The sequence below is a fragment of the Coregonus lavaretus genome (genome assembly GCF_964263955.1).
Source record: "Coregonus lavaretus genome assembly, chromosome: 36".
Lineage (NCBI taxonomy): Eukaryota > Metazoa > Chordata > Actinopteri > Salmoniformes > Salmonidae > Coregonus > Coregonus lavaretus.
The window spans coordinates 28,766,550-28,792,293 of NC_140023.1; the positions used below are offsets into that span (position 1 = coordinate 28,766,550).

The window sequence follows — 25,744 nt, forward strand, 5'->3', positions numbered from 1 at the left end:
ACTTAAGTGTAGGGAGGGGGCTGTGTGAAGGGGACTCACTTCAGATGAGACACTTTCATCATCTCAATGGCAGGCTCGTCGTTCCCCTGCTCGCCTCGGAATGCAAAGCACCTGCCTGGGAGAGGAAGGGAAGGAAAGAGGAGAGAGAGAAAAAGAGAGCATTATATCATTCAACATAATGAAACACATAAGTATGGTCATTTACACTAGTGTTCAAAAGTTTGGGGTCACTTAGAAATGTCCTTGTTTTCGAAAGAAAAGCACATGTTTTGTCCATTAAAATAACATCAAATTGATCAGAAATACAGTGCAGACATTGTTAATGTTGTAAATGGCTATTGTAGCTGGAAACGGCTGATTTTTTATGGAATATCTACATAGGCGTACAGAGGCCCATTATCAGCAACCATCAGTCCTGTGTTCCAATGGCACATTGTGTTTGCTAATACAAGTTTATCATTTTAAAAGGCTAATCGATCATTAGAAAACCCTTTTGCAATTATGTTAGCACAGCTGAAGACTGTTGTCCTGATTAAAGCAGCAATAAAACTGGCCTTCTTGAGACTAGTTGAGTATCTGGAGCATCAGCAATTGTGGGTTCGATTACAGGCTGAAAATGTCCAGAAACAAATAACTTTCTTCTGAAACTCATCAGTCTATTCTTGTTCTGAGAAATGAAGGCTATTCCATGCGAGAAATTGCCAAGAAACTGCCAAGAAACTGAAGATCTCGTACAACGCTGTGTACTACTCCCTTCACAGAACAGCGCAAACTGGCTCTAACCAGAATAGAAAGAGGAGTGGGAGGCCCCAGTGCACAACTGAGCAAGATGACAAATACATTAGTGTGTCTAGTTTGAGAAACAGATGCCTCACAGGTCCTCAACTGGCAGCTTCATTAAATAGTACACACAAAACACCAGTCTCAACGTCAACAGTGAAGAGGCGACTCCGGGATGCTGACCTAGGCAGAGTTGCAAAGAAAAAGTCCAGTGTCTGTGTTCTTTTGCCCATCTTAATCTTTTCTTTTTATTGGCCAGTCTGAGATATGGCTTTTTCCTTGCAATTCTGCCTAGAAGGTCAGCATCCCGGAGTCGCCTCTTCTCTGTTGACGTTGAGACTGGCCGCCCTCAATCATCTCTTATTTATTTACTCCCTGTGTGTGTGTGTGTGTGTGTGTGTGTGTGTGTGTGTGTGTGTGTGTGTGTGTGTGTGTCACCCACAGCACCAGATCACTGTGTCTAAATTACTGTTCTCCCCAAATCATCAACCCAGACTTACTCAGAGTTGCAGTAATAACTGGATCTGTATCAGACATGTCTCAAGGGCTTCAACACACACAAAAACACACAGATTGTTGGAAATATTTTTCAAATAGCTTACTGTGAGGAACTATAGTTTTAATATACTATCATTCGCAATGGATGTTTAAAAAAACACTTTCCTACATTTCCATGCAGCAGGCCAGGTACTTCTATGCGTGAGCGCTGCCTCATTATCAGGACAGAGAAACCAGACATGCTCATTACTCACATGGAGCAGTCCAAACAAAATACAATGAAAACATTGACAAATCTCGTAAATGATGGGTATGAAATAAACCCAAACTTGATTCTCTCAAGTGTAGCAGGTTGTGAACTCTGCAAACAACGTTTCCACTCTGAGAATGAGAACGGTAAATGACTAATGAATACATGCATTAACAGAAATTAATGTAACCAAATTACAGGGATTGACTGTACTACATTTACTACTGGTGACATACGTAAATGGGGAATTTATAAAAAATAAATAAAAAAGGGCAAACAACTCGCACAATTAAACAATGAATGCGCAAGAATTGGCGGGAGACAGCTGAGCCATTCTGGAGAGAAACGTGACTATATCTTCACCACACACCACTCCCCTTCTTCTTGTCTCAACATTAAAAATTATACTCAAGACGCATTTATCTTCACACATATTTTAGATGCTTTTCACTGACAGCCGCAACTCAATAATCAGATAGGTCTATTGCCATGCGCGCTGCCCAAATTGCGGGATTCCGAAATAGGCATAGGCCTATTATTTATTTCTGTTTTGACAGGAGTAATTATATAATTTTGGCAAATGTATTTCCATTTACTTCCCTATTGGACCCACCGCTATGCCATTTCTCTCCTGTTCTATTGGTTTTCATTTCAATTTTCTTTCATTGTCCAGAAGCCAAAGGCAGAATCCTAGTCATATTAGCAACCCATCCTAGTTGTTGCATCTTTAGACTCCCCCTCTTTCTAAGTTGCTAACACTCTGTCACATATGGTGCCGCTATAAGGTGCACTGTTTAGAATGGGGTTTTCCCAGGTGCACTGTTAAGGCAAATGTTTGAAAATGACGTTTTACTGGCTTTTTCATTACATGAGTTACATTTTCTGTTAAGATGCATTACAAGAATCAAATATTGATTTTTGTCATTCTGAGCACCGTGGGTGGACGCTCTAATGGGTTATGCACCCAATGCATATGGGTCCGGTAAATTTCTCAAATGGCCGGTAAATTAAAATCTTCCCGTTCACGTTGTCCGGCGCCACATTTTCCTAACGGAAACCCTGAGTCAGACAGACAAACATACACAATTATTGTCAGCATAAAAAGCCTTGTTGTAAGTCCTTTGAACTTGTAGTAAAAAGTTTGGAGCTGCAAAATTAGCAAAGAAACAGACAGGGAACTCTAATGTGGCTGGGCCAAACACCAAACCTAATGCTTTGGCCTGTTCAGTTTTATGACTCCAGCCTGGGTGTCGTAAGGGAGTGGCTCGCCCTTCAACTGAACTGTGGAAAAGAAAAACTTCAAAATGTCTTGGCTGGTGCTGAAACAAGAACTGACACCCCAAAATTCATTGTGTCTTCTCAGTCATTTTCCCTGTCTCCTGAGCTCTCCATCTCTTGCATTATACATGTCCCTCCCTCCTTATGTCCATCCCTATATCCTCTCACAACCTCTTCCTCTCCTTATTCCTCTCTCTCCTTTTCTTCCCCCTCACCAACTCTCTGAGCTTGACTTGATATGTACAGTATTTCCCTGCAGGGCTCCCAGTCACTAAGATAAGTTTCAACAGGGGAGAGAAACATAGGGGCAGTGTGATGTAATTTCACTGCCAGCCCTGACACACTCCAGCGGTGTTATCACAGTGTAACGGAGAGTATTTAGACATGAAATTGTATCCCTAGAGCGCTATGGGAAGGGAAGTCCATTTGAGTAACACAAAGAGGAGTGTGTGTATGCGTGTGTGTGTTTGTGTGCGTTATGGCATGCGTGCATGTGTGTGTGTGTGTAGACCTTGAGAGTTTAGATGTGTGGGTGCAAGTGAGTGTGTGCATGTGTGCGTTTGTGCGTGCATATGTGCGTGCGTGCGTGCGTGCCCATGTGCGCAACTCACCAGTGGGAAGGTCGACGTGCTGCAGCTCATTCCTCACCAGTCCAGCGTTGTTGGGGGTTGAAGTGGCAAAGGACAGGAAGCTGGTGAGACTGACCCATTCTATGCCTCTGCAGAACACACATTAAAAGCCCCATTAAAAATATACATTAACACGCCTCATCCGCCTTTGTCTGATGAGTTAGTTTACCATCTGCATTTCACCAAACCTTTATACCTCTGCAAAATAGAACATAAACGCTACATTTGCGAGCACTAAAGCTAGGAGGCAATAGAGCACCCCATTGCATACAGGGCGCTTGCCCGCTTCAAATAATAACAACTCTGACCTTTTCCCGACTTTTCCCTAAGCTAACAAATACATTTTAAAGAATACATTTTGAAGACCTTTCTCATTTGAGGCAACTTTTAAGTGCCTACAACTGTAGACAGTTGTTGGCAACACTGCTAAAACCTTTCCATCGAACCAAAGAGACAACAACGATCCAGCAGAGAGCCCTTAGAGGGGGGTGAGGAGTAGCAAGGGAGCAGCTAAGCACCATGCTGTAATGAGATCCTAAATAGCCATATGATTCATTTCTACATTTAATTAGATGCAAAATAGCCCGACGTCCCTCCCTTAGCATTGCCGTTCCAGGGCTGAACTGGCCTGATTTCCACCATACCATTTACATTACATTTTACATTTTAGTCATTTAGCAGACGCTCTTATCCAGAGCGACTTACAGTTAGTGAATACATATTTTTTTTTTTATACTGGCCCCCCGTGGGAATTGAACCCACAACCCTGGCGTTGCAAACGCCATGCTCTATCAACTGAGCTACATCCCTGCCGGCCATTCCCTCCCCTACCCTGGACGACGCTGGGCCAATTGTGCGCCGCCCATGAGTCTCCCGGTCGCGGCCGGCTGCGACAGAGCCTGGATTCGAACCAGGATCTCTAGTGGCACAGTTAGCATTGCGATGCAGTGCCTTAGACCACTGCGCCATACCAACGCCTAATCATATTATACATCTCACCACTGGCCCTCTGTCAGCAGGGAGAAGACTCACGGGTGCAGAGAGCATTGTAAACTAAGATTTATGTCAGGGTAGGAGCAGAACTGACACCGTTGAGAGTGTGTGTGTGTGTGTGTGTGTGTGTGTGTGTGTGTGTGTGTGTGTGTGTGTGTGTGTGTGTATGTGTGTGTGGATACAGAAATATCAGAGAGCCACATTTACATCTGAAGATGAGAAGTGATACATATGTTGTGATTCAAAATAATGTAATGTGCAACCTAATCCAGTGATTGTCATGCATTTTGGGTAGACAATTATGCTATGGTTGTTATATTTTACTGTTAAAATAGGGCTCTAGATATATTTTTTTGTTAAATAAAAATTAAATTGCCTGCAACTTTATGTGCTCTAATATCATAGGCTAATTTATTTGGGGATAATTCACCACCTTAGTAAGTGGAAAACTCAAAACACAGCTAGATCACTAACACTAAAGATACCACTGTTAGTAGCCATGTATTAATCTAAAAGTACATTTAATGTCCAAAACAACATTGCAGTTGTAGCCTACTGCCCCAATGAGGCCTATACACTCGCAATGCCCAATGCGCATCTCGCGCTCTCTATATCTCAAAGCCATATAACGTTTGTAAAATAGTTGCTAGTGAGCTCAAAATTGAGAGTTGAGAAATAAAAAGTATACCTACAGAAAGTTGAGAACATCCTCTCTCCAGCTGTGACAACAGGATAGCTGTCCTTTCCCCGCAATTGGATTTTATGTTATACAATCAGAACACTTTCTCCCAGAGCATTTTTTTCCCCTCAGGAAAGGAGAGAGAGAGGCTCGCTCGACACAGCAGCAGGCCGCAGTGAAACAGGGGCAGGCAAACACTTTCATTACAGGAATCATAAGGATGATGTACTTTATACGGTTGTATCAATATGTTTTGACCATGACAGTTTACAATCCAGGGTTACTCCAAGCAGTTTATTCTCCTCAACTTGTTCAATTACCACATTATTCATTACAAGATTTAGTTGAGGTTTAGGGTTTAGTGAATGATTTGTCCCAAATACAATGCTTTTAGTTTTATCAATATTTAGGACTAACTTATTCCTTGCCACCCATTCTGAAACTAACTGCAGCTCTCTGTTAAGTGTTGCAGTCATTTTAGTCGCTGTGGTAGCTGGTGTGTATAGTGTTGAGTCATCCACATACATAGACACACTGACTTTACTCTAGGCCAATGGCATGTTGTTAGTAAAGATTGAAAAAAGTAAGGGACCTAGGCAGCTGCCCTGGACAATTCCTGATTCTACCTGGATTTTGTTGGAGAGGCTTCCATTAAAGAACACCCTCTGTGCTCTGTTAGACAGGTAACTCTTTATCCACAATATAGCAGGGGGTGTAAAGCCATAACACTATCGATCAAAGTCTAACAATCTTTTTATCATCATTTTCTCTCAGCCAATCAGTCATTTGTGTAAGTGCTGTGCTTGTTGAATGACCTTCCCTATAAGCGTGCTGAAAGTCTGTTGTCAATTTCTTTACTGTAAAATAGTATTGTATCTGGTCAAACAATTTTTTGCAAAAGTTTACAAAGGGTTAGTAACAGGCTGATTGGTCGGCTATTTGAGCCAGTAAAGGGGGCTTTACTATCCTTAGGTAGGGGAATAACTTTTGCTTCCCTCCAGGCCTGAGGCACACACTTTCTAGTAGGCTTGAATTAAAGATATGGCAAATAGGAGTGGCAATATCGTCCACTATTATCCTCAGTCATTTTCCATCCAAGTTGTCAGACCCAGGTGGCTTGTCATTGTTGATAGACAACAATTACTTTTTCACCTCTTCCACACCTACATAATTCAAAATTACAATGCTTGTTTCTGGACAGATATACTTGGATGTGTAGTGTCAGCGTTTGTCACTGGCATGTCATGCCTAAGTTTGCTAATCTTGCCAATGAAAAAATCATTAAAGTAGTTGGCAATATCAGTACGTTTTGTGATGAACGAGCCATCTGATTCAATGAATGATTGAGCGGAGTTTGCCTTTTTGCCCAAAATGTCATTTAAGGTGCTCCAAAGCTTTTTACTATCATTCTTTATGTAATTTATATTTGTTTCATAGTGTAGTTCCTTTTTTTTCTTTTTTTGTCACGTCTCCATCTTTGACTATTCCTAAATAAGTATATTTAACACACTGCCGTTGTTAGAATATTAATATCACAAACAGAACTGGAGTAATAACCCATTTTTAAAAAATGGTTTTAACCCGTTTCCCTTCCTTCTCCCAACAGTAGGGCCTGCTCTGCTCCTTCTTCCGACAGTTGAAAGTGCAGTGCCCAGCTGACAATCCCCCCGACAATTGCCATAAAACTTAACCTAAACTATACCAAAACTAATTTCACAAATATAACAGATTAAATAAATTAAGTAAAGTATGATGGTAAGAATGGGTGAATTGATGAGCAAGGGGAAGCGAAAGAAGCATAATTATGTAATCACCAATTGTGAATGAACGGGGAGGGCCATTCTATTGTATTGATCCATTCTAATTATAGGCCTAATCTTAAAATGGTATGTACCCTATATAAATTCACAGAATCAAAGCAGTCTAATCAGCCTACTCTGGCCTACTTGGAGTTGGCTACACAGCGAGAGAGATATTTTTTATTTGTCGTTATAAAAATAAGCTGTTCTTGTTAACAAACTATAGTTTTGGCAAGTCATGACAAAAGTAATATTTCCAACCATTGTTTACAAACCGATTATTTCACTTATAATTCACTGTATCACAATTCCAGAAAGTCAGAAGTTTACATACACTAAGTTGACTGTGCCTTTAAACAGCTTGGAAAATGATGTCATGGCTTTAGAAGTTTCTGATAGGGTAATTGATATCATTTGAGTCAATTGGAGGTGTACCGGCAGATGTACAGTGGGGAGAACAAGTATTTGATACAGTGCCGATTTTGCAGGTTTTCCTACTTACAAAGCATGTAGAGGTCTGTAATTTTTATCATAGGTACACTTCAACTGTGAGAGACGGAATCTAAAACAAAAATCCAGAAAATCACAATGTATGATTTTTAAGTAATTAATTTGCATTTTATTGCATGACATAAGTATTTGATCACCTACTAACCAGTAAGAATTCCGGCTCTCACAGACCTGTTAGTTTTTCTTTAAGAAGCCCTCCTGTTCTCCACTCATTACCTGTATTAACTGCACCTGTTTGAACTCGTTACCTGTATAAAAGACACCTGTCCACACACTCAATCAAACAGACTCCAACCTCTCCACAATGGCCAAGACCAGAGAGCTGTGTAAGGACATCAGGGATAAAATTGTAGACCTGCACAAGGCTGGGATGGGCTACAGGACAATAGGCAAGCAGCTTGGTGAGAAGGCAACAACTGTTGGCGCATTTATTAGAAAATGGAAGAAGTTCAAGATGACGGTCAATCACCCTCGGTCTGGGGCTCCATGCAAGATCTCACCTCGTGGGGCATCAATGATCATGAGGAAGGTGAGGGATCAGCCCAGAACTACACGGCAGGACCTGGTCAATGACCTGAAGAGAGCTGGGACCACAGTCTCAAAGAAAACCATTAGTAACACACTACGCCATCATGGATTAAAATCCTGCAGTGCACGCAAGGTCCCCCTGCTCAAGCCAGCGCATGTCAAGGCCCGTCTGAAGTTTGCCAATGACCATCTGGATGATCCAGAGGAGGAATGGGAGAAGGTCATGTGGTCTAATGAGACAAAAATAGAGCTCCACTCGCCGTGTTTGGAGGAAGAAGAAGGATGAGTACAACCCCAAGAACACCATCCCAACCGTGAAGCATGGAGATGGAAACATTTCTTTGGGGATGCTTTTCTGCAAAGGGGACAGGACGACTGCACTGTATTGAGGGGAGGATGGATGGGGCCATGTATCGCGAGATCTTGGCCAACAATCTCCTTCCCTCAGTAAGAGCATTGAAGATGGGTCGTGGCTGGGTCTTCCAGCAAGACAACGACCCGAAACACACAGCCAGGGCAACTAAGGAGTGGCTCCGTAAGAAGCTTCTCAAGGTCCTGGAGTGGCCTAGCCAGTCTCCAGACCTGAACCCAATATAACATCTTTGGAGGGAGCTGAAAGTCCGTATTGCCCAGCGACAGCCCCAAAACCTGAAGGATCTGGAGAAGGTATGGAGGAGTGGGCCAAAATCCCTGCTGCAGTGTGTGTAAACCTGGTCAAGACCTACAGGAAACGTATGATCTCTGTAATTGCAAACAAAGGTTTCTGTAACAAATATTAAGTTCTGCTTTTCTGATGTAGGGCGGCAGGTAGCTTAGTGGGTAAGAGCGTTGTGCCAGTAACCGAAAGGTCGCTGGTTCTAATCCCTGAGCTGACTAGGTGAAAAATCTGTCGATGTGCCCTTAAGCAAGGCACTTAACCCTAATTGCTCCTGTAAGTCGCTCTGGATAAGAGTGTCTGCTAAATGACAAAAAAAGAAAAAAAGAAAACGTATGTCATGCAAAAAAATGCAAATTAATTACTTAAAAATCATACATTGTGATTTTCTGGATTTTTGTTTTAGATTCCGTCTCTCACAGTTGAAGTGTACCTATGATAAAAATTACAGACCTCTACATGCTTTGTAAGTAGGAAAACCTGCAAAATCGGCACTGTATCAAATACTTGTTCTCCCCACTGTATTTCAAGGCCAACCTTCAAACTTAGTGTCTCTTTGCTTGACATCATGGGAAAATCAAAAGAAATCAGCCAAGACCTCAGAAAAAGAAATTGTAGACCTCCACAAGTAGGGTTCATCCTTGGGAGCAATTTCCAAACGCCTGAAGGTACCAAGTTCATCTGTACGCAAGTATAAAAACCACGCAGCCGTCATACCGCTTAGGAAGGAGACGCATTCTGTCTCCTAGAGATGACATTGGTGTGAAAAGTGCAAATCAATCCCAGAACAGCAGCAAAAGACCTTATGAAGGTATTGGAGGAAACAGGTACAAAAGTATCTATATCAACAGTAAAATGAGTCCTATATCGACATAACCTGAAAGGCCGCTCAGCAAGGAAGAAGCCACTGCTCCAAAACCGCCAAAAAAAAGCCAGACTACGGTTTGCAACTGCACATGGGGACAAAGATCATATTTTTTGGAGAAATGTCCTCTGGTCTGATGAAACAAAAATAGAACTGTTTGGCCATAATAACCATCATTATGTTTGGAGGAAAAAGGGGGATGCTTGCAAGCCGAAGAACACCATCCCAACCGTGAAGCACGGGGGTGGCAGCATCATGCTGTGGGGGTGCTTTGCTGCAGGAGGGACTGGTGCACTTCACAAAATAGATGGCATCATGAGGAAGTAAAATGATGTGGATATATTGAAACAACATCTCAAGACATCAGTCAGAAGGTTACAGCTCGGTCGCAAATGGGTCTTCCAAATGGACAATGACCCCAAGCATACTTCCAAAATTGTGGCAAAATGGCTTAAGGACAACAAAGTCAAGGTATTGGAGTGGCCATCACGAAGCCCTTACCTCAATCCTATTGAAAATTTGTGGGCAGAACTGAAAAAGCGTGTGCGAGCAAGGAGGCCTACAAACCTGACTCAGTTACACCAGCTCTGTCAGGAGGAATGGGCCAAAATTAACCCAACTTATTGTGGGAAGCTTGTGAAAGGCTACCCAAAATGTTTGACCCAAGTTAAACAATTTAAAGGCAATGCTACCAAATTCTAATTGAGTGTATGTAAACATCTGACCCACTGGGAATGTGATGAAATAAATAAAAGCTGAAATAAATAATTCTCTCTACTATTATTCTGACATTTCACATTCTTAAAATAAAGTGGTGATCCTAACTGACCTAAAACAGGGCATTTTTACTAGGATTAAATGTCAGGAATTGTGAAAAACTGAGTTTAAATGTATTTGGCTAAGGTGTATTTAAACTTCCGACTTCAACTGTATGAAATACACTGTTAGAACGTTGCAGTCAGAATTAAGGGGGTCCATCGACACCCAGCGGTTCTAGTGTTAAGAAGTATCTGGCCATCTGAGGATGAATGGTTGTTTGTTCCCAATCAATTTCTGAATGACATAATTGATTAAATCTTGCACTTGCGAAAGTATTCACCCCCCTTGGCATTTTTCCTATTTTGTTGCCTTATAACCTGGAATTAAAATTGATTTTTTTTATTTTTTTTATATAATTTGATTTACACAACATGCCTACCACTTTGAAGATGCAACATATTTTTGGGGGTGAAACAAACAAGAAATAGGACAAAAAAAACTGAAAACTTCAGCGTGCATAACTATTCACCCCCCCAAAGTCAATACTTTGTAGAGCCACCTTTTGCAGCAATTACAGCTGCAAGTCTCTTGGTGTATGTCTCTATAAGCTTGGCACATCTAGCCACTGGTATTTTTGCCCATTCTTCAAGGCAAAACTGCTCCAGCTCCTTCAAGTTGGATGGGTTCCGCTGGTGTACAGCAATCTTTAAGTCATACCACCGTTTCTCAATTAGATTGAGGTCTGGGCTTTGACTAGGCCATTCCAAAACATTTCAATGTTTCCCCTTAAACCACTCGAGTGTTGCTTTAGCAGTATGCTTAGGGTCATTGTCCTGCTGGAAGCTGAACCTCCGTTCCCAGTCTCAAATCTCTGGAAGACTGAAACAGGTTTGCCTCAAGAATTTCCCTGTATTTAGCGCCATCCATCATTCCTTCAATTCTGACCAGTTTCCCAGTCCCTGCTGATGAATAACATCCCCACAGCATGATGCTGTCTCCACCATGCTTCAATGTGGGGATGGTGTTCTCTGGGTGATGAGAGGTGTTAGGTTTGCGACAGACATAGCACTTTCCTTGATGGCCAAAAAGCTCAATTTTAGTCTCATCTGACCAGAGTACCTTCTTCCGTATGTTTGGGGAGCCTCCCACATGGCTTATTTTTTTTCTTTAAGCAATGGCTTATTTCTGGCCACTCTTCCGCAAAGCCCAGCTCTGTGGAGTGTACGGCTTAAAGTGGTCCTATGGACAGATACTCCAATCTCCGCTGTGGAGCTTTGCAGCTCCTTCAGGGTTATCTTTGGTCTCTTTGTTGCCTCTCGGATTAATACCCTCCTTGCCTGGTCCGTGAATTTTGGTGGGCGGCCTTCTCTTGGCAGGTTTGTTGTGGTGCCATATTCTTTCAATTATTTAATAATGGATTTAATGGTGCTCTGTGGGATGTTCAAAGTTTCAGATATTTTTTTTAGAACCCAACCCTGATCTGTACTTCTCCACAACTTTGTCCCTGACCTGTTTGGAGAGCTCCTTGGTCTTCATGGTGCTGCTTGCATGGTGGTGCCCCTTGCTTAGTGGTGTTGCAGACTCTGGGGCCTATCAGAACAGGTGTATATATACTGAGATCATGTGACAGATCATGTGACACTTAAATAAAGTCCACCTGTGTGCAATATAACTAATTATGTGATTTCTGAAGGTAATTGGTTGCACCAGATCTTTTTTATTAGCAAAGGGGGTGAATACCGATTATTATTATTATTATTATTATTATTATTATTATCATCATTATTATTATACGCACGCACCACTTTTCCGTTATTTATTTTTTAGAATTTTATTAAAGAAATTATTTTTTTCATTTCACCATTTTTGACTATTTTGTGCATGTCCATTACATGAAATCCAAATAAAAATCAATTTAAATTACAGGTTGTAATGCAACAAAATAGGAAAAACGCCAAGGGGGATGAATACTTTTGCCAGGCACTGTAATTAATCACAGGGATTAGTTTATGAGCTCATTAGAGAAGGGTAATTAATGACGCAAAGTTTGCTCTTTGTTGATATTCGCTCCTCGACTTCCAGTGCAGTTAAACGGACCTTTTTGGGGTGTCCTGACTTTTTAGCACAATTAACCTACACAATAGACGGACAGGCACTGAGGGTAGAGGAGCCAAAGTGGTCTAATACGCTATTTCAGCTTCCTTAGAAGCTAATTCTAACTTCCACTTAATTTTCACTTAGTTATGCATTGTTATGATTAGTTATGCATTGTTATGCACTTAGTTATGATGTCAATGGGATAAAATTTGACTTAAGTGGAAGTTGGGATTCGCTACTTACTGAATGGAATGAGGGGATTGTAAGACATCAGTCCTATTGATGTTGATGTTGGAGGTCAATGGAACGGAATGGTTGGAGAGCCTGTTGAGTTTGAGCTCGCTAGACTTGAATAGGCTATCTAATGCCAAGACCGCATGTTTTTAAATCTCCACTGAAGTAGTTGCGAGGAGACGCAAATCACGGCTAAATTAATGGTGGCAATTGTGATAAAAGTGAGTTGTAAGTAGATGATTGTCTTGGGCAGAGCCATGAGTGCACAGTGATGAGTGGACAGTCCTTGATTTGCGAGACCACACTAGGGAAGTGGGTGATGTTACTCACTTGACTTCACAGGAGTGGACACTCAGGTCCTTGTGCAGAAGACCACTTGTGAGGTTATAGACCAGAACTGACCCATTACTGGTACCTGTGGACAGACAAAGAGAGAGACATATAGTTACTATCATAGGAGCAAATCCTAACTTCCCTTAAGTCAGATTTTTACTAAATCTCCCATTAACATTAACAGTTACTGATGGAGGCAGTTTGCTGTTGAAACATTAACATTATTAATACAATTACTAAATGTATATAAAATCGGAGCAATAGTGTGTGGCAGGCCTAGAATTCCCCGGCGGCATCGACGGCCCCCTTGTGTTGCCATAATGCCCCCTAAAGAAAAGCCATGCCTTGCGGTCAAAGTTAGAATTCCCTTCTGCTGGCTGCCAACAGCCGCGCTCCGAAGGTCCTTTAATTCACATTGTTCTCTCAGATATCTCAATTCGTATTAGCCAATGCACATCATGTGATCGGGTACTTCTCACAAGCATCGCAGCTCGGAACACAAGTGAAGACAGACACATCGGGGATGCAACGACGCACCTTATCAAATTCCGAGGCGCACATTGAAGACGTTAGAAGAACTATCCACATTTACTTTTCCTCAGCCAACAAAATGAGAAACGAACAGCAAAATCACTAGCCTTCAGTTCATTCGGAAAGTATTTAGACCCCTTGACTTTTTCCACATTTTGTTATGTTACAGCTTTATTCTAAAATTGATAAAATTGTATTTTTCAATCTACACACAAGACTCCATAATGACAAAGCAAAAAATGGTTTTTAGAAATTGTTGCAAATATATATTTTTTTAAACACTGAAATATTACATTTCTGTAAGTATTCAGACCCTTTACACAGTACTTTGTTGAAGCACCTTTGGCAGCGATTACAGCCTTGAGTCTTCTTGGGTATGACGCTACAAGCTTGGCACACCCGTATTTGGGGAGTTTCTCCCATTCTCTGCAGATCCCCTCAAGCTCTGTCAGGTTGGATGGGGAGCGTCGCTGCACAGCTATTTTCAGGTCTCTCCATTGATCGGGTTCAAGTCTGGACTCTGGCTGGGCCACTCAAGGACATTCAGAGACTTGTCCGAAGCCAGTCCTGCATTGTCTTGGCTGTGTGCTTAGGGTCGTTGTCCTGTTGGAAGGTGAACCTTCACCCAGTCTGAGGTCCTGAGCGCTCTGGAGGAGGTTTTCATCAAGGATCTCGCTGTACTTTGCTCCGTTAATCTTTCCCTTGATCCTGACAAGTCTCCCAGTCCCTGCCGCTGTAAAACATCCCCACAGCATGATGCTGCCATCACCATGCTTCACTGTAGGGATGGTGCCAGGTTTCCTCCAGACATGACGCTTGGCATTCAGGCCGAAAAGGTTGGTTTCATCAGACCAGAAAATCTTGTTTCTCATAGAGTAATTTAGGTGCCTTTTGCTCCAAGCGGGCTGTCATGTGCCTTTTACTGAGGAGTGGCTTCAGTCTGGCCACTAACAAATGCCTGATTGGTGGAGTGCTGCAGAGATGGTTGTCCTTCTGGAAGGTTCCCATCGGGTTCTTGGTCACCTCATTGACCAAGGCCCTTCTCCTCAAATTGCTCAGTTTGGCAGGGCGGCCAGCTCTAGGAAGAATCTTGATGGTTCCAAACTTCTTCCATTTAAGAATGATGGAGGCCACGGTGTTCTTCGGGACCTTCAATGCTGCAGACATCTTTTGGTACCCTTCCCCAGATCTGCGCATCGACACAATCCTGTCTCAGAGCTCTACGGACAATTCCTTCGACCTCATGACTTGGTTTTTGCTCTGACATGCCCTGTCATCAGTGGGACCTTATATAGACAGGTATGTGCCTTCCCAAATCATGTCCAATCAACTTAATTTACCACAGGTGGACTCCAATCACGTTGTAGAAACATCTCAAGGACGATCAATGGGAACTGCTGCATTTCTAGTCTCATAGAAAAGGGTCTGAATAATTATGTAAATAAGGTATTTCTAAAAACCTGTTTTCGCTTTGTCATTATGGGGTATTATGTGTAGATTAATGAGGATTTTAAAAAATTTAATCCATTTTAGAATAAGGCTGTATTTTGTATTCATTATGGATCTCCATTAGCTGCTGCCAATGCATTAGCTGCTGCCCTGCATTTATCAGGCGCTATCGACAAAGGTCAGTGGGAAAAAGTTGTGATGGACTACTTTCTGGAGGACAATAGTGCTCTCTAACTCTGAAAATGAATCAGACGATGAGGAAATCCCTGATTTAGGTAAAAACATTTTCATTGAAGAAGACATTGTAGAGTCTTCTGATGACAGTGATGGGGAAGAAATGGCGATCAACAGTGTTATTGTCACGGAAGAAGTTGAAATCAGTGGAATGTCTGGTAGAAGCAGAGTATGATAAGGAGATGAATAGTATTCTGGCGTTTGATTGCAAATGCAGAGGGAGTCGAAAAAGAGAACACAGAATGCTGTTGTATAAAACACCTGTCTCCGGATTACATCTTCAAACTAAGGGCAACCATTGCATCAGTGACAGAGAGGGAGAAAGATCTGATGATTCTTATGGCATTGCACACGGTCAGTGTGAACCAGAGTGACACAACGGGCCAAGCAAGCTGTACAAACAAAACGGAAATGACACAGGACGTCTTTTTAATGAAAGGGGTTGCAGTCTGCCGTGAAGCGTTCATCCATGTATGCGGGTAAGAGTCTAGCTACTCTTTCACATATTATATGTTTCAAAAAATTGTCAGAAGGTTGTTTTCATTGCAAGTTAAAGCTTACTGTTAGTGAGCTAGCTGACGTTAGATGGCTGGCTCGCTAGCTAACATTATCTGTATGAGCTTTGTAGTCATGCTATCTCAGAATGCCATTTGCATTGCTAGTTATATCCTAATGTTAGCTAGCTAACTAGCTAGCATTGAACCTATTTGGTTAATTTTAGCTAGCTATGACAATCGGTTTGTATTGCTGGTACTCTATGGATTGGGATTATGGTTCACTGTTTAGCTAACTACGTCTAAACAAAAGACCAAGGTAAAGCGTACAGTTAGCAAGCTAGCTGAGACACGGCTGGCTCGCTAGCTAACATAATGTGTATGATCTGTGTAGAAATTGGATTGGGATGATGGTTCATTGTTTAGCTAGTATGTCTAAACAAAAGACTCTACTTTGCCAGATGATTACATGACTCAAGTTAGCCGTAGTCACCATCAGACACACCTGGCTATCTATTGTATAATAATGCTAAAATATTTGTATCTGGAATTTGTCTTTCAACATCAGTAGAACACACCTGACTCTCCTCCACCAGTCATACAAGGAGAATGGTCTTATGCCTCCCATCAAAAAGAGAGCTGGCCCAAGCAAGCACAGGTTACACCTGAAGCAGCGAGTTGTGAACTTCATCAACAACTACGCAGAGGATAATGCAATAGTATTACCAGGACGCCACCCAGTACATTTTGTATTTTTCTTAGGGGTAGATCAGCTTTAATATTGCAGATAGATTGTAACTTCCATCAATGTAATTGTCTGCATCACTTCCAATCCCCCATATGTTTTTTTTCTTGATTATTTAATTTACCTCCAACATGATTGGCACTACTTTTACCAGGACCAACACTTTAGTGGAAAGCTGCTGCCATCCCATGTGACAAAAGCAGTGGTGTGGCATCTCTAAAATGATTCGATGACAACACTTTGTATGTAAAGCATAAACAACACATTTTGATATTTAATGGACCTCCAACAAGATTGGCACTACTGTTATTGATCTCACATTATTTCTGTATTTTCCACAGGTACGTGTAGTCAGGTTGTCTTCCTTCAGGAATCTGCCCCACATCTCAAGCACTAAGCCCAGGACAGACCTGTGCTGCCAGTGCCAGAGGAACAACTATCAGGTCTTCAGATCTGCCAATCTACCAGAAGCTGTTAGGTCAGCCAAGCTGAAGAAGCAAGAGCAGCATCTCCTGCTTGTTCAGAGTGAGCAGTCTGTCTACCAAAAGATGGTTGCTGACTGCAAGACCACCTGTCAAGACCTGCAGTTATGTCTGGGGGGCCATACTGAACAAGTAAGCAAAGACATCAGGATGCATTACAGCTTTGATTTTGCTCAACTAGTAAGCAACATTTCCTCCTTTAAACTGATTAAGGACGTAGTTAGATATACACACAAACACAAAAAAGGCATTTGCCTGTGTGTGTGTGTGTATACACATATCCATACACATTTATACATACATACATACATACATACATACATACATACATACATACATACATATATAAACTCAGCAAAAAAAGAAACTTCCCTTTTTCATGACCCTGTCTTTCAAAGATAATTTGTAAAATTCCATATAACTTCACAGATCTTCATAGTAAAGGGTTTAAACAATGTTTCCCATGCTTGTTCAATGAACCATAAACAATTAATGAACATGCACCTGTGGAACGGTCGTTAAGACACTAACAGCTTACAGACGGTAGGCAATTAAGGTCACAGTTATGATAACTTAGGACCCTAAAGAGGTCTTTCTACTGACTCTGAAAAACACAAAAAGAAAGATAACCAGGGTCCCTGCTCATCTGCGTGAACGTGCCTTAGGCACGTTGCAAAGAGGCATTAGGACCGCAGATGTGGCCAGGGCAATAAATTGCAATGTCTGTACTGTCAGACGCCTAAGACAGCGCTACAGGGAGACAGGATGGACAGCTGATCGTCCTCGCAGTGGCAGACCACATGTAACAACACCTGCACAGGATCGGTACATCCGAACATCACACCTGCGGGACAGGTACAGGATGGCAACAACAACTGCCCGAGTTACACCAGGAACGCACAATCCCTCCATCAGTGCTCAGACTGTCCGCAATAGGCTGAGAGAGGCTGGACTAAGGGCTTGTAGGCCTGTTGTAAGGCAGGTCCTCACCAGACACCACCGGCAACAACGTTGCCTATGGGCACAAACCCACCGTTGCAGGACCAGACAGGACAAGGGATGATGGTCAGATTCGCGTTTATCGTCGAAGAAATTAGCGTTACACCGAGGCCTGTACTCTGGAGCGGGATCGATTTGGAGGTGGAGGGTCCGTCATGGTCTGGGGCGGTGTGTCACAGCATCATCGGACTGAGCTTGTTGTCATTGCAGGCAATCTCAACGCTGTGCGTTACAGGGAAGACATCCTCCTCCCCCATGTGGTACCCTTCCTGCAGGCTCATCCTGAAATGACCCTCCAGCATGACAATGCCACCAGCCATACTGCTCGTTCTGTGCGTGATTTCCTGCAAGACAGGAATGTCAGTGTTCTGCCATGGCCAGCGAAGAGCCCGGATCTCAATCCCATTGAGCACGTCTGGGAACTGTTGGATCGGAGGGTGAGGGCTAGGGCCATTCCCCCCAGAAATGTCCTGGAACTTGCAGTTTACATAAACCTTAGCCAAATACATTTAAACTCAGTTTTTCACAATTCCTGACATTTAATCCTAGTGAAAATTCCCTGTCTTAGGTCAGTTAGGATCACCACTTTATTTTAAGAATGTGAAATGTCAGAATAATAGTAGAGAATTATTTATTTAAGCTTTTATTTCTTTCATCACATTCCCAGTGGGTCAGATGTTTACATGCACTCAATTAGTATTTGGTAACATTGCCTTTAAATTGTTTAACTTGGGTCAAACGTTTCGGGTAGCCTCCCACAAGCTTCCCACAATAAGTTGGGTGAATTCTGGCCCATTCCTCCTGACAGAGCTGGTGTAACAGAGTCAGGTTTGTAGGCCTCCTTGCTCGCACACACTTTTTCAGTTCTGCCCACACATTTTCTTTAGGATTGAGGTCAGGGCTTTGTGATGGCCACTCCAATACCTTGACTTTGTTGTCCTTAAGCCATTTTGCCACAACTTTGGAAGTATGATTGGGGTCATTGTCCATTTGGAAGACCCATTTGCGACCAAGCTTTAACTTCGTGACTGATGTCTTAAAGATGTTGCTTCAATATATCCACATAATTTTCTTTCCTCATGATGCCATCTATTTTGTGAAGTGCACCAGTCCCTCCTGCAGCAAAGCCCCCCCACAGCATGTTGCTGCCACCCCCGTGCTTCACGGTTGGGATGGTGTTCTTCGGCTTGCAAGCATACCAATTTTTCCTCCAAACATAATGATGGTCATTATGGCCAAACAGTTCTATTTTTGTTTCATCAGACCAGAAAGTATGATCTTTGTCCCCATGTGCAGTTGCAAACCATAGTCTGGCTTTTTTATGGCGGTTTTGGAGCAGTGGCTTCTTCCTTGCTGAGCGGCCTTTCAGGTTATGTCGATATAGGACTTGTTTTACTGTGGATATAGATACTTTTGTACCGGTTTCCTCCACCATTGTCACAAGGTCCTTTGCTGTTGTTCTGGGATTGATTTGCACTTTTCACACCAAAGTATGTTCATCTCTAGGAGACAGAACGCGTCTTCTTTCTGAGCGGTATGACGGCTGCGTGGTCCCATGGTGTTTATACTTGCATACTATTATTTGTACAGATGAATGTGGTACCTTCAGGCGTTTGGAAATTGCTCCCAAGGATGAACCAGACTATTTCTGAGGTCTTGGCTGATTTCTTTTGATTTTCACATGATGTCAGGCAAAGAGGCACTGAGTTTAAAGGTAGGCCTCGAAAGACATCCAAAAGGTACACCTCCAATTGACTCAAATTATGTCAATTAGCCTATCAGAAGCTTCTAAAGCCATGACATCATTTAAACAGTTTCAAAATGCTGAGTGCCTCTGCTCAGATTGCAAGGTGGGTGATGTTACGGTGTGCAACAGTCACGGGCCTTTCTCTCCTATCTGAATTAACAGTGCCCAAAATTTTTTGGGAATTCAAATCAAATGTTTATTGGTCGCATACCCACATTTGCAGATGTTATCGCAGGTGCAGTGAAATGCTTGTGTTTCTGGGTGATGCCCATGAAACTGGCACTTGACAAGTAAAACTTGACAAAGAAAATAAACATTTTCCACCATAATTCCTCTTAAATCACTAAGATTAGGATCTGTTTATCTATTTCATAAATATTGTTGTTTATTGAGCAGATATTACGCATTTTACCACAATTTCCACAACTACCAATGCAAACATTTTCATTACCGCAAGTTTTTGAAGTCCAAAAAAGTTCTAAATAAATGTATATTTTTTAACATTGCTCACTTAAGGAAAAGGCCTGAGTTAAACATGAATAAATATGTAAAATGTTATTATTCAAATGTCTCTCATTACCACAACACATAACCTTTTTTGAATCTTGTTTTTAGTCATAATTACTTGTGTATACGTGTTATTTTTATTTACACATTTGGATAAAGAACAAAATAATTAAAGTATACATTTTATTTTACCTAATATTTCCTAAATATTGTGTTACAGTAATGATAAGCAGGTTTTGGAGATGAGAATGCATGTTTTAGTAATTAGTGTACTGAGCTCTATTAAAGATTCAGTAACCGAATACATCAAACTTTGTTATTTGTTAATCCCAAATGACTAACCCCATTATTTTAGCTTAAGTATAATGTAATTACGTGCATGTATTTTTAAAAGTCAAAAGTGGACTGAAGCATAAAAGTGACTTATATTTTTTTGTTTTTATATATAGTGGGGAGAACAAGTATTTGATACACACTGCAGCAGGGTCATGCAATAAAATGCAAATTAATTACTTAAAAATCATACAATGTGATTTTCTGGATTTTTGTTTTAGATTCCGTCTCTCACAGTTGAAGTGTACCTATGATAAAAATTACAGACCTCTACATGCTTTGTAAGTAGGAAAACCTGCAAAATTGGCAGTGTATCAAATACTTGTTCTCCCCACTGTATATATTGGTGTATTAGGACATGGATAGGTGTGGTTCTAGGGATCCTATGGGCAAATGGCATAACGTGACCCAAAACTTTCTTAGGATATCAAACAACGGTATCGGTAAGTGCTAAAACAGGTACACATGTCAAAATGGGGGATATCCTCCTTTAAGTGGCAGATTGCTCTTTGCTGAAACACAAACTCCAGATTGTGGCTTTAAGTTAATTAAATGGGGTTTATACACCCATATTTCTTGACAATCTCCACTTAATCAAATAACTTATGTTTTCAAAAAATCTATACAATAGGTGTAAGGAGTGGTCCTAGTAATTAAAGTTAACAGCACAGCACACCCATTGACTATACATTAGAATTAGCTTATTATCATTACCGAAATTAAGGTTCTCAATGTCGAAACTGACCCAAAAATTATGCAGTAATGAGAAATGTGTATTTCAGTAATGATAGGCGCTTAGCTCAATCTGCAAGTAATAGGAGACAGCCATTATGAATAAGCGAACAATTGACCATATCACTAAAGCCCATTCATGCCTCCATGTTGGTAAGGTAATGGTTCTCTAAGTTTTTCCCAATTTTCCTTTTTAATCATTTCGGTAATGAGACGGTCAAGTGTTGTTAAGTGGGTTTTTGAGAATAAGATCGTCATTCGTAAGGTATACAAGTGAAGAAATTAAATGAAAGTGTGCTCATCTAAGGACTGCTCTTCTAGATGATGCATCAGGGGTGAATAAAACTTTTACGTAATAAAAATTATGTTGGTTTATTATACAACGGATGGGTCTAATCCTGAAGGCTGATTGGTTAAAACCACATTCCAGCCGGTGTCTATTCCACTAGTTACCACCAGCTAAATCTATGACGTTAAAATGCCTATTTACTCTGTTCCATCTGCCTGCACAATCCAGCCAAACAATTTATAAACTTGATCTCCACTATAAAAAGCATCTAGACATTATCTCACATTTCTTTTAGACTAACATTTACTTGTCAACAGCGGAGAGTTGTATAAACCTTGCCGTCTGTCTCTCCGACATTTGCAACATTGTTTCAATATTCAATTTCAAATCTCCAGCTGACAAACTCTACCTGACGGTTCAGAACCTATAAGGAAACAGATCTAAAAGGAAGAAATTGAGGAGAACAGATATGTGAAAATGTTCATACCTGCTCCTACAACCTAATATGCTGACTAGACCGCATGCGCCATCACGCGCATGCAGTGCTGCCAACTTAGTGACTTTGTCGCTATATTAGGCAAGTTTTCAGACCCCTCTAGCGACACATTTTCAAAAAAGCGACTAGCGACAAATCTACCAACTTTTTCTGGTGTTATTGGAGACTTTTGGAGACTCGTGAAAGCACGTATCGTTCTTACTCTTCTTAACGAGCAGCGGGTGCTGCCGTGGGCCCCACCCCCGTCCCAAAGCACTCACAGGTGGCCCAGTCCTCGCGCAGCAGTCCCTCCCAGCTGCAGTCAGAGCAGGAGATGTTCACCCCTCCGCGTATGACCCCTGCTGATTTTGTTCGTTTGCCCACTGACAAAGAAATGATCAGTCTATAATTTTAATGGTAGGTTTATTTGAACAGTGAGAGACAGAATAACAACAACAAAATCCAGAAAAACACATGTCAAAAATGTTATAAATTGATTTGCATTTTAATGAGGGAAATAAGTATTTGACCCCCTCTCAATCAGAAAGATTTTTCTGGCTCCCAGGTTTCTTTTATACAGGTAACGAGCTGAGATTAGGAGCACACTCTTAAAGGGAGTGCTCCTAATCTCAGCTTGTTATCTGTATAAAAGACACCTGTCCACAAAAGCAATCAATCAGATTCCAAACTCTCCACCATGGCCAAGACCAAAGAGCTCTCCAAGGATGTCAGGGACAAGATTGTAGACCTACACAGGCTGAAATGGGCTACAAGACCATCGCCAAGCAGCTTGGTGAGAAGATGACAACAGTTGGTGCGATTATTCGCAAATGGAAGAAACACAAAATAACTTTCAATCTCCCTCGGCCTGGGGCTCCATGCAAGATCTCACCTCGTGGAGTTGCAATGATCATGAGAACGGTGAGGAATCAGCCCAGAACTACACGGGAGGATCTTGTCAATGATTTCAAGGCAGCTGGGACCATAGTCACCAAGAAAACAATTGGTAACACACTACGCCGTGAAGGACTGAAATCCTGCAGCGCCCGCAAGGTCCCCCTGCTCAAGAAAGCACATATACATGCCAGTCTGAAGTTTGCCAATGAACATCTGAATGATTCAGAGGAGAACTGGGTGAAAGTGTTGTGGTCAGATGAGACCAAAATTGAGCTCTTTGGCATCAACTCAACTTGCCGTGTTTGGAGGAGGATGAATGCTGCCTATGACCCCAAGAACACCATCCCCATGTCAAACATGGAGGTGAAAACATTATGCTTTGGGGGTGTTTTTCTGCTAAGGGGACAGGACAACTTCACCGCATCAAAGGGACGATGGAAGGGGCCATGTACCGTCAAATATTGGGTAAGAACCTCCTTCCCTCAGCCAGGGCATTGAAAATGGGTCGTGGATGGGTATTCCAGCATGACAATGACCCAAAACACACGGCCAAGGCAACAACGGAGTGGCTCAAGAAGAAGCACATTAAGGTCCTGGAGTGGCCTAGCCAGTCTCCAGACCTTAATCCCATAGAAAATCTGTGGAGGGAACTGAAGGTTCGAGTTGCCAAACGTCAGGCTCGAAACCTTAATGACTTGGAGAAGATATGCAAAGAGGAGTGGGACAAAATCCCTCCTGAGATGTGTGCAAACCTGGTGGCCAACTACAAGAAACGTCTGACCTCTGATTGCCAACAAGGGTTTTGCCACCAAGTACTAAGTCATGTTTGCAGAGGGGTCAAATACTTATTTCCCTCATTAAAATGCAAATCAATGTGTTTTTCTGGATTTTTTTGTTGTTATTCTGTCTCTCACTGTTCAAATGAACCTACCATTAAAATTATAGACTGATCATGTCTTTGTCAGTGGGCAAACTTACAAAATCAGCAGGGGATCAAATACGTTTTTCCCCTCACTGTAAGTCAAACTACTGCAATTAAAAATTATTCATAGGACTTATTACACTCCTGCCAGAATACATGTAATGCACCCAGAAATGTCACATCTCTGTTGGAGATGCACAAATGAACACCTACTACATATGCTGTGGTCCTGTGACAAACTGACACCATTTTGGGATAATATACATTATATATACAAAAGTATATGGACACCCCTTCAACTTAGTGGATTTGGCTATTTCAGCCACACCCGTTGCTGACATGTGTATAAAATTGAGCACACATCCATGCAATCTCCAATGACAAACATTGGCAGTAGAATGGCCTTACTGAAGAGCTTAGTGACTTTAAACATGGCACCATCATTTGAGTCATTTAGTCATTTAGCAGACACTCTTATTAGGGTTAAGTATCTTTCTTAAGGGCACAGACAGATGTTTCACCTAGTCGTCTCTGGGATTCGAGCCAGCTACCTTTCGGTTACTGGCCCACAACGCTCTTAACCGCCAGGTTACCTGCTGTATACACATAAACACATTTAGGCCTTCACCGAATTCTTCCTAATTCTGTCTAGCTTCAACTAGCTAGCTTCTGACTTCGATGCTGTATGTACTACATAATCATGACCTTTGACAACGTAGGGGCAATGCTCTCTTCTCATATGTCCAGTGTTATTCTACAAACAAAGTCTACCTTATCTCTCTCTCTCCCACCTCCATCCTTCCCTCTCTTCTCCTGCTTCTTTATCTTTAACTCCATCTCTTCGCCAGGCTGTCTGGCAGTAGTCTCAGGGGTGTTAATAATAGAAGGAAAGGAACTTTCAGATGAAGAGATCCATCTTTTGCGTCATTTGGAGAGATCAGAGCCAAATGAGATGGGCTGTCTTTACAGTAGGCCTACATCGCGATCCTGCTTTATGTTACACAATCCTTACTGAATCAATAATGCCCGAGGGGGTTTAGTATACAGTCAATATACCTTGCTAAGGGCTATTCTTATACACGACGCAACGCGAAGCCCTTAGCCGTGATATATTGCCAATATACCACAAACCCCCGAGGTGCCTTATTGCTATTATAAACTGGTTACCAACGTAATTAGAGCAGTAAAAATACATGTTTGTCATACCCGTGGTATACGGTCTGATATCAGCATTCAGGGCTCGAACCACCCAGTTTATAAAAATCCTTTTAGCACTCAGACATGCTGACATTGTGCAATTTTACATCATAACATGCCTGTTCAAGTTTTCATTTTATAATTGTTTTATGTGATAAAAATACATTTAGATTGAAACTGCTGGGGGAAAGCTAGCTAATGTTACCAAACTCCCACCATCAGTCTCTGAGTTCACCATCTTAGCCAGCTACATTTCAGATGGAGTTAGATCACTAAAAAACAGCATGCAGACAGACCAGGGCCCGTATTTACAAAGCATCTCAGCAGTCGTTTCACCCCAGGACCCTAGAGGTATTACAGTCAATGCTTATGAACCAAATATTGTATGTGAATTTCCATATATCAATGACACTAACAAAATAGTTGAATTGTTCAGCAACATGTGCAGTGCATGCTAACATGGGCCTGGATGGCGACACAGATCTTCTTCAAGCTGCCTGAATGAATACTGGGGCCTTCAGTAGTACGGGAAGCAAGGACCTTACCTGGGAGTACAGCAACAGTCTCTCTCTCTGGCTCGCAGCCATTCTGTCAACATGTATTGCATGTATAACCACTCAAATGCATACAAACTGCTACGGACGCAAGCACTGACTTATATTAACTTTGTCTATGAAAATGTATGCACTCACTAACTGTAAGTCGCTCTGGATAAGAGCGTCTGCTAAATGACTAAAATTTAAATGTCTACTTGTTCCATTCTTTAATCTTGTCTGGAAATGGGATATATATTTTAGTTGACACCTGTGTGATGTGTCTGATGG

General features: G+C 41.8%; 1 protein-coding gene across 1 annotated transcript in view; it reads right to left on the reverse strand.

Annotated features, from left to right (window-relative positions):
• The window catches only part of wdr11 (WD repeat domain 11), a 183,999-nt gene that overhangs the window by 63,716 nt on the left and 94,539 nt on the right, over positions 1–25,744 (reverse strand). The window contains exons 11-13 of the mRNA XM_084153095.1: positions 12,885–12,969; positions 3,418–3,524; positions 40–115 (exon numbers count right to left, since the gene is read on the reverse strand). Of these exons, the coding sequence (XP_084009221.1) occupies positions 40–115; positions 3,418–3,524; positions 12,885–12,969 (268 nt within the window). The remainder of the gene's footprint in view (positions 1–39; positions 116–3,417; positions 3,525–12,884; positions 12,970–25,744) is intronic.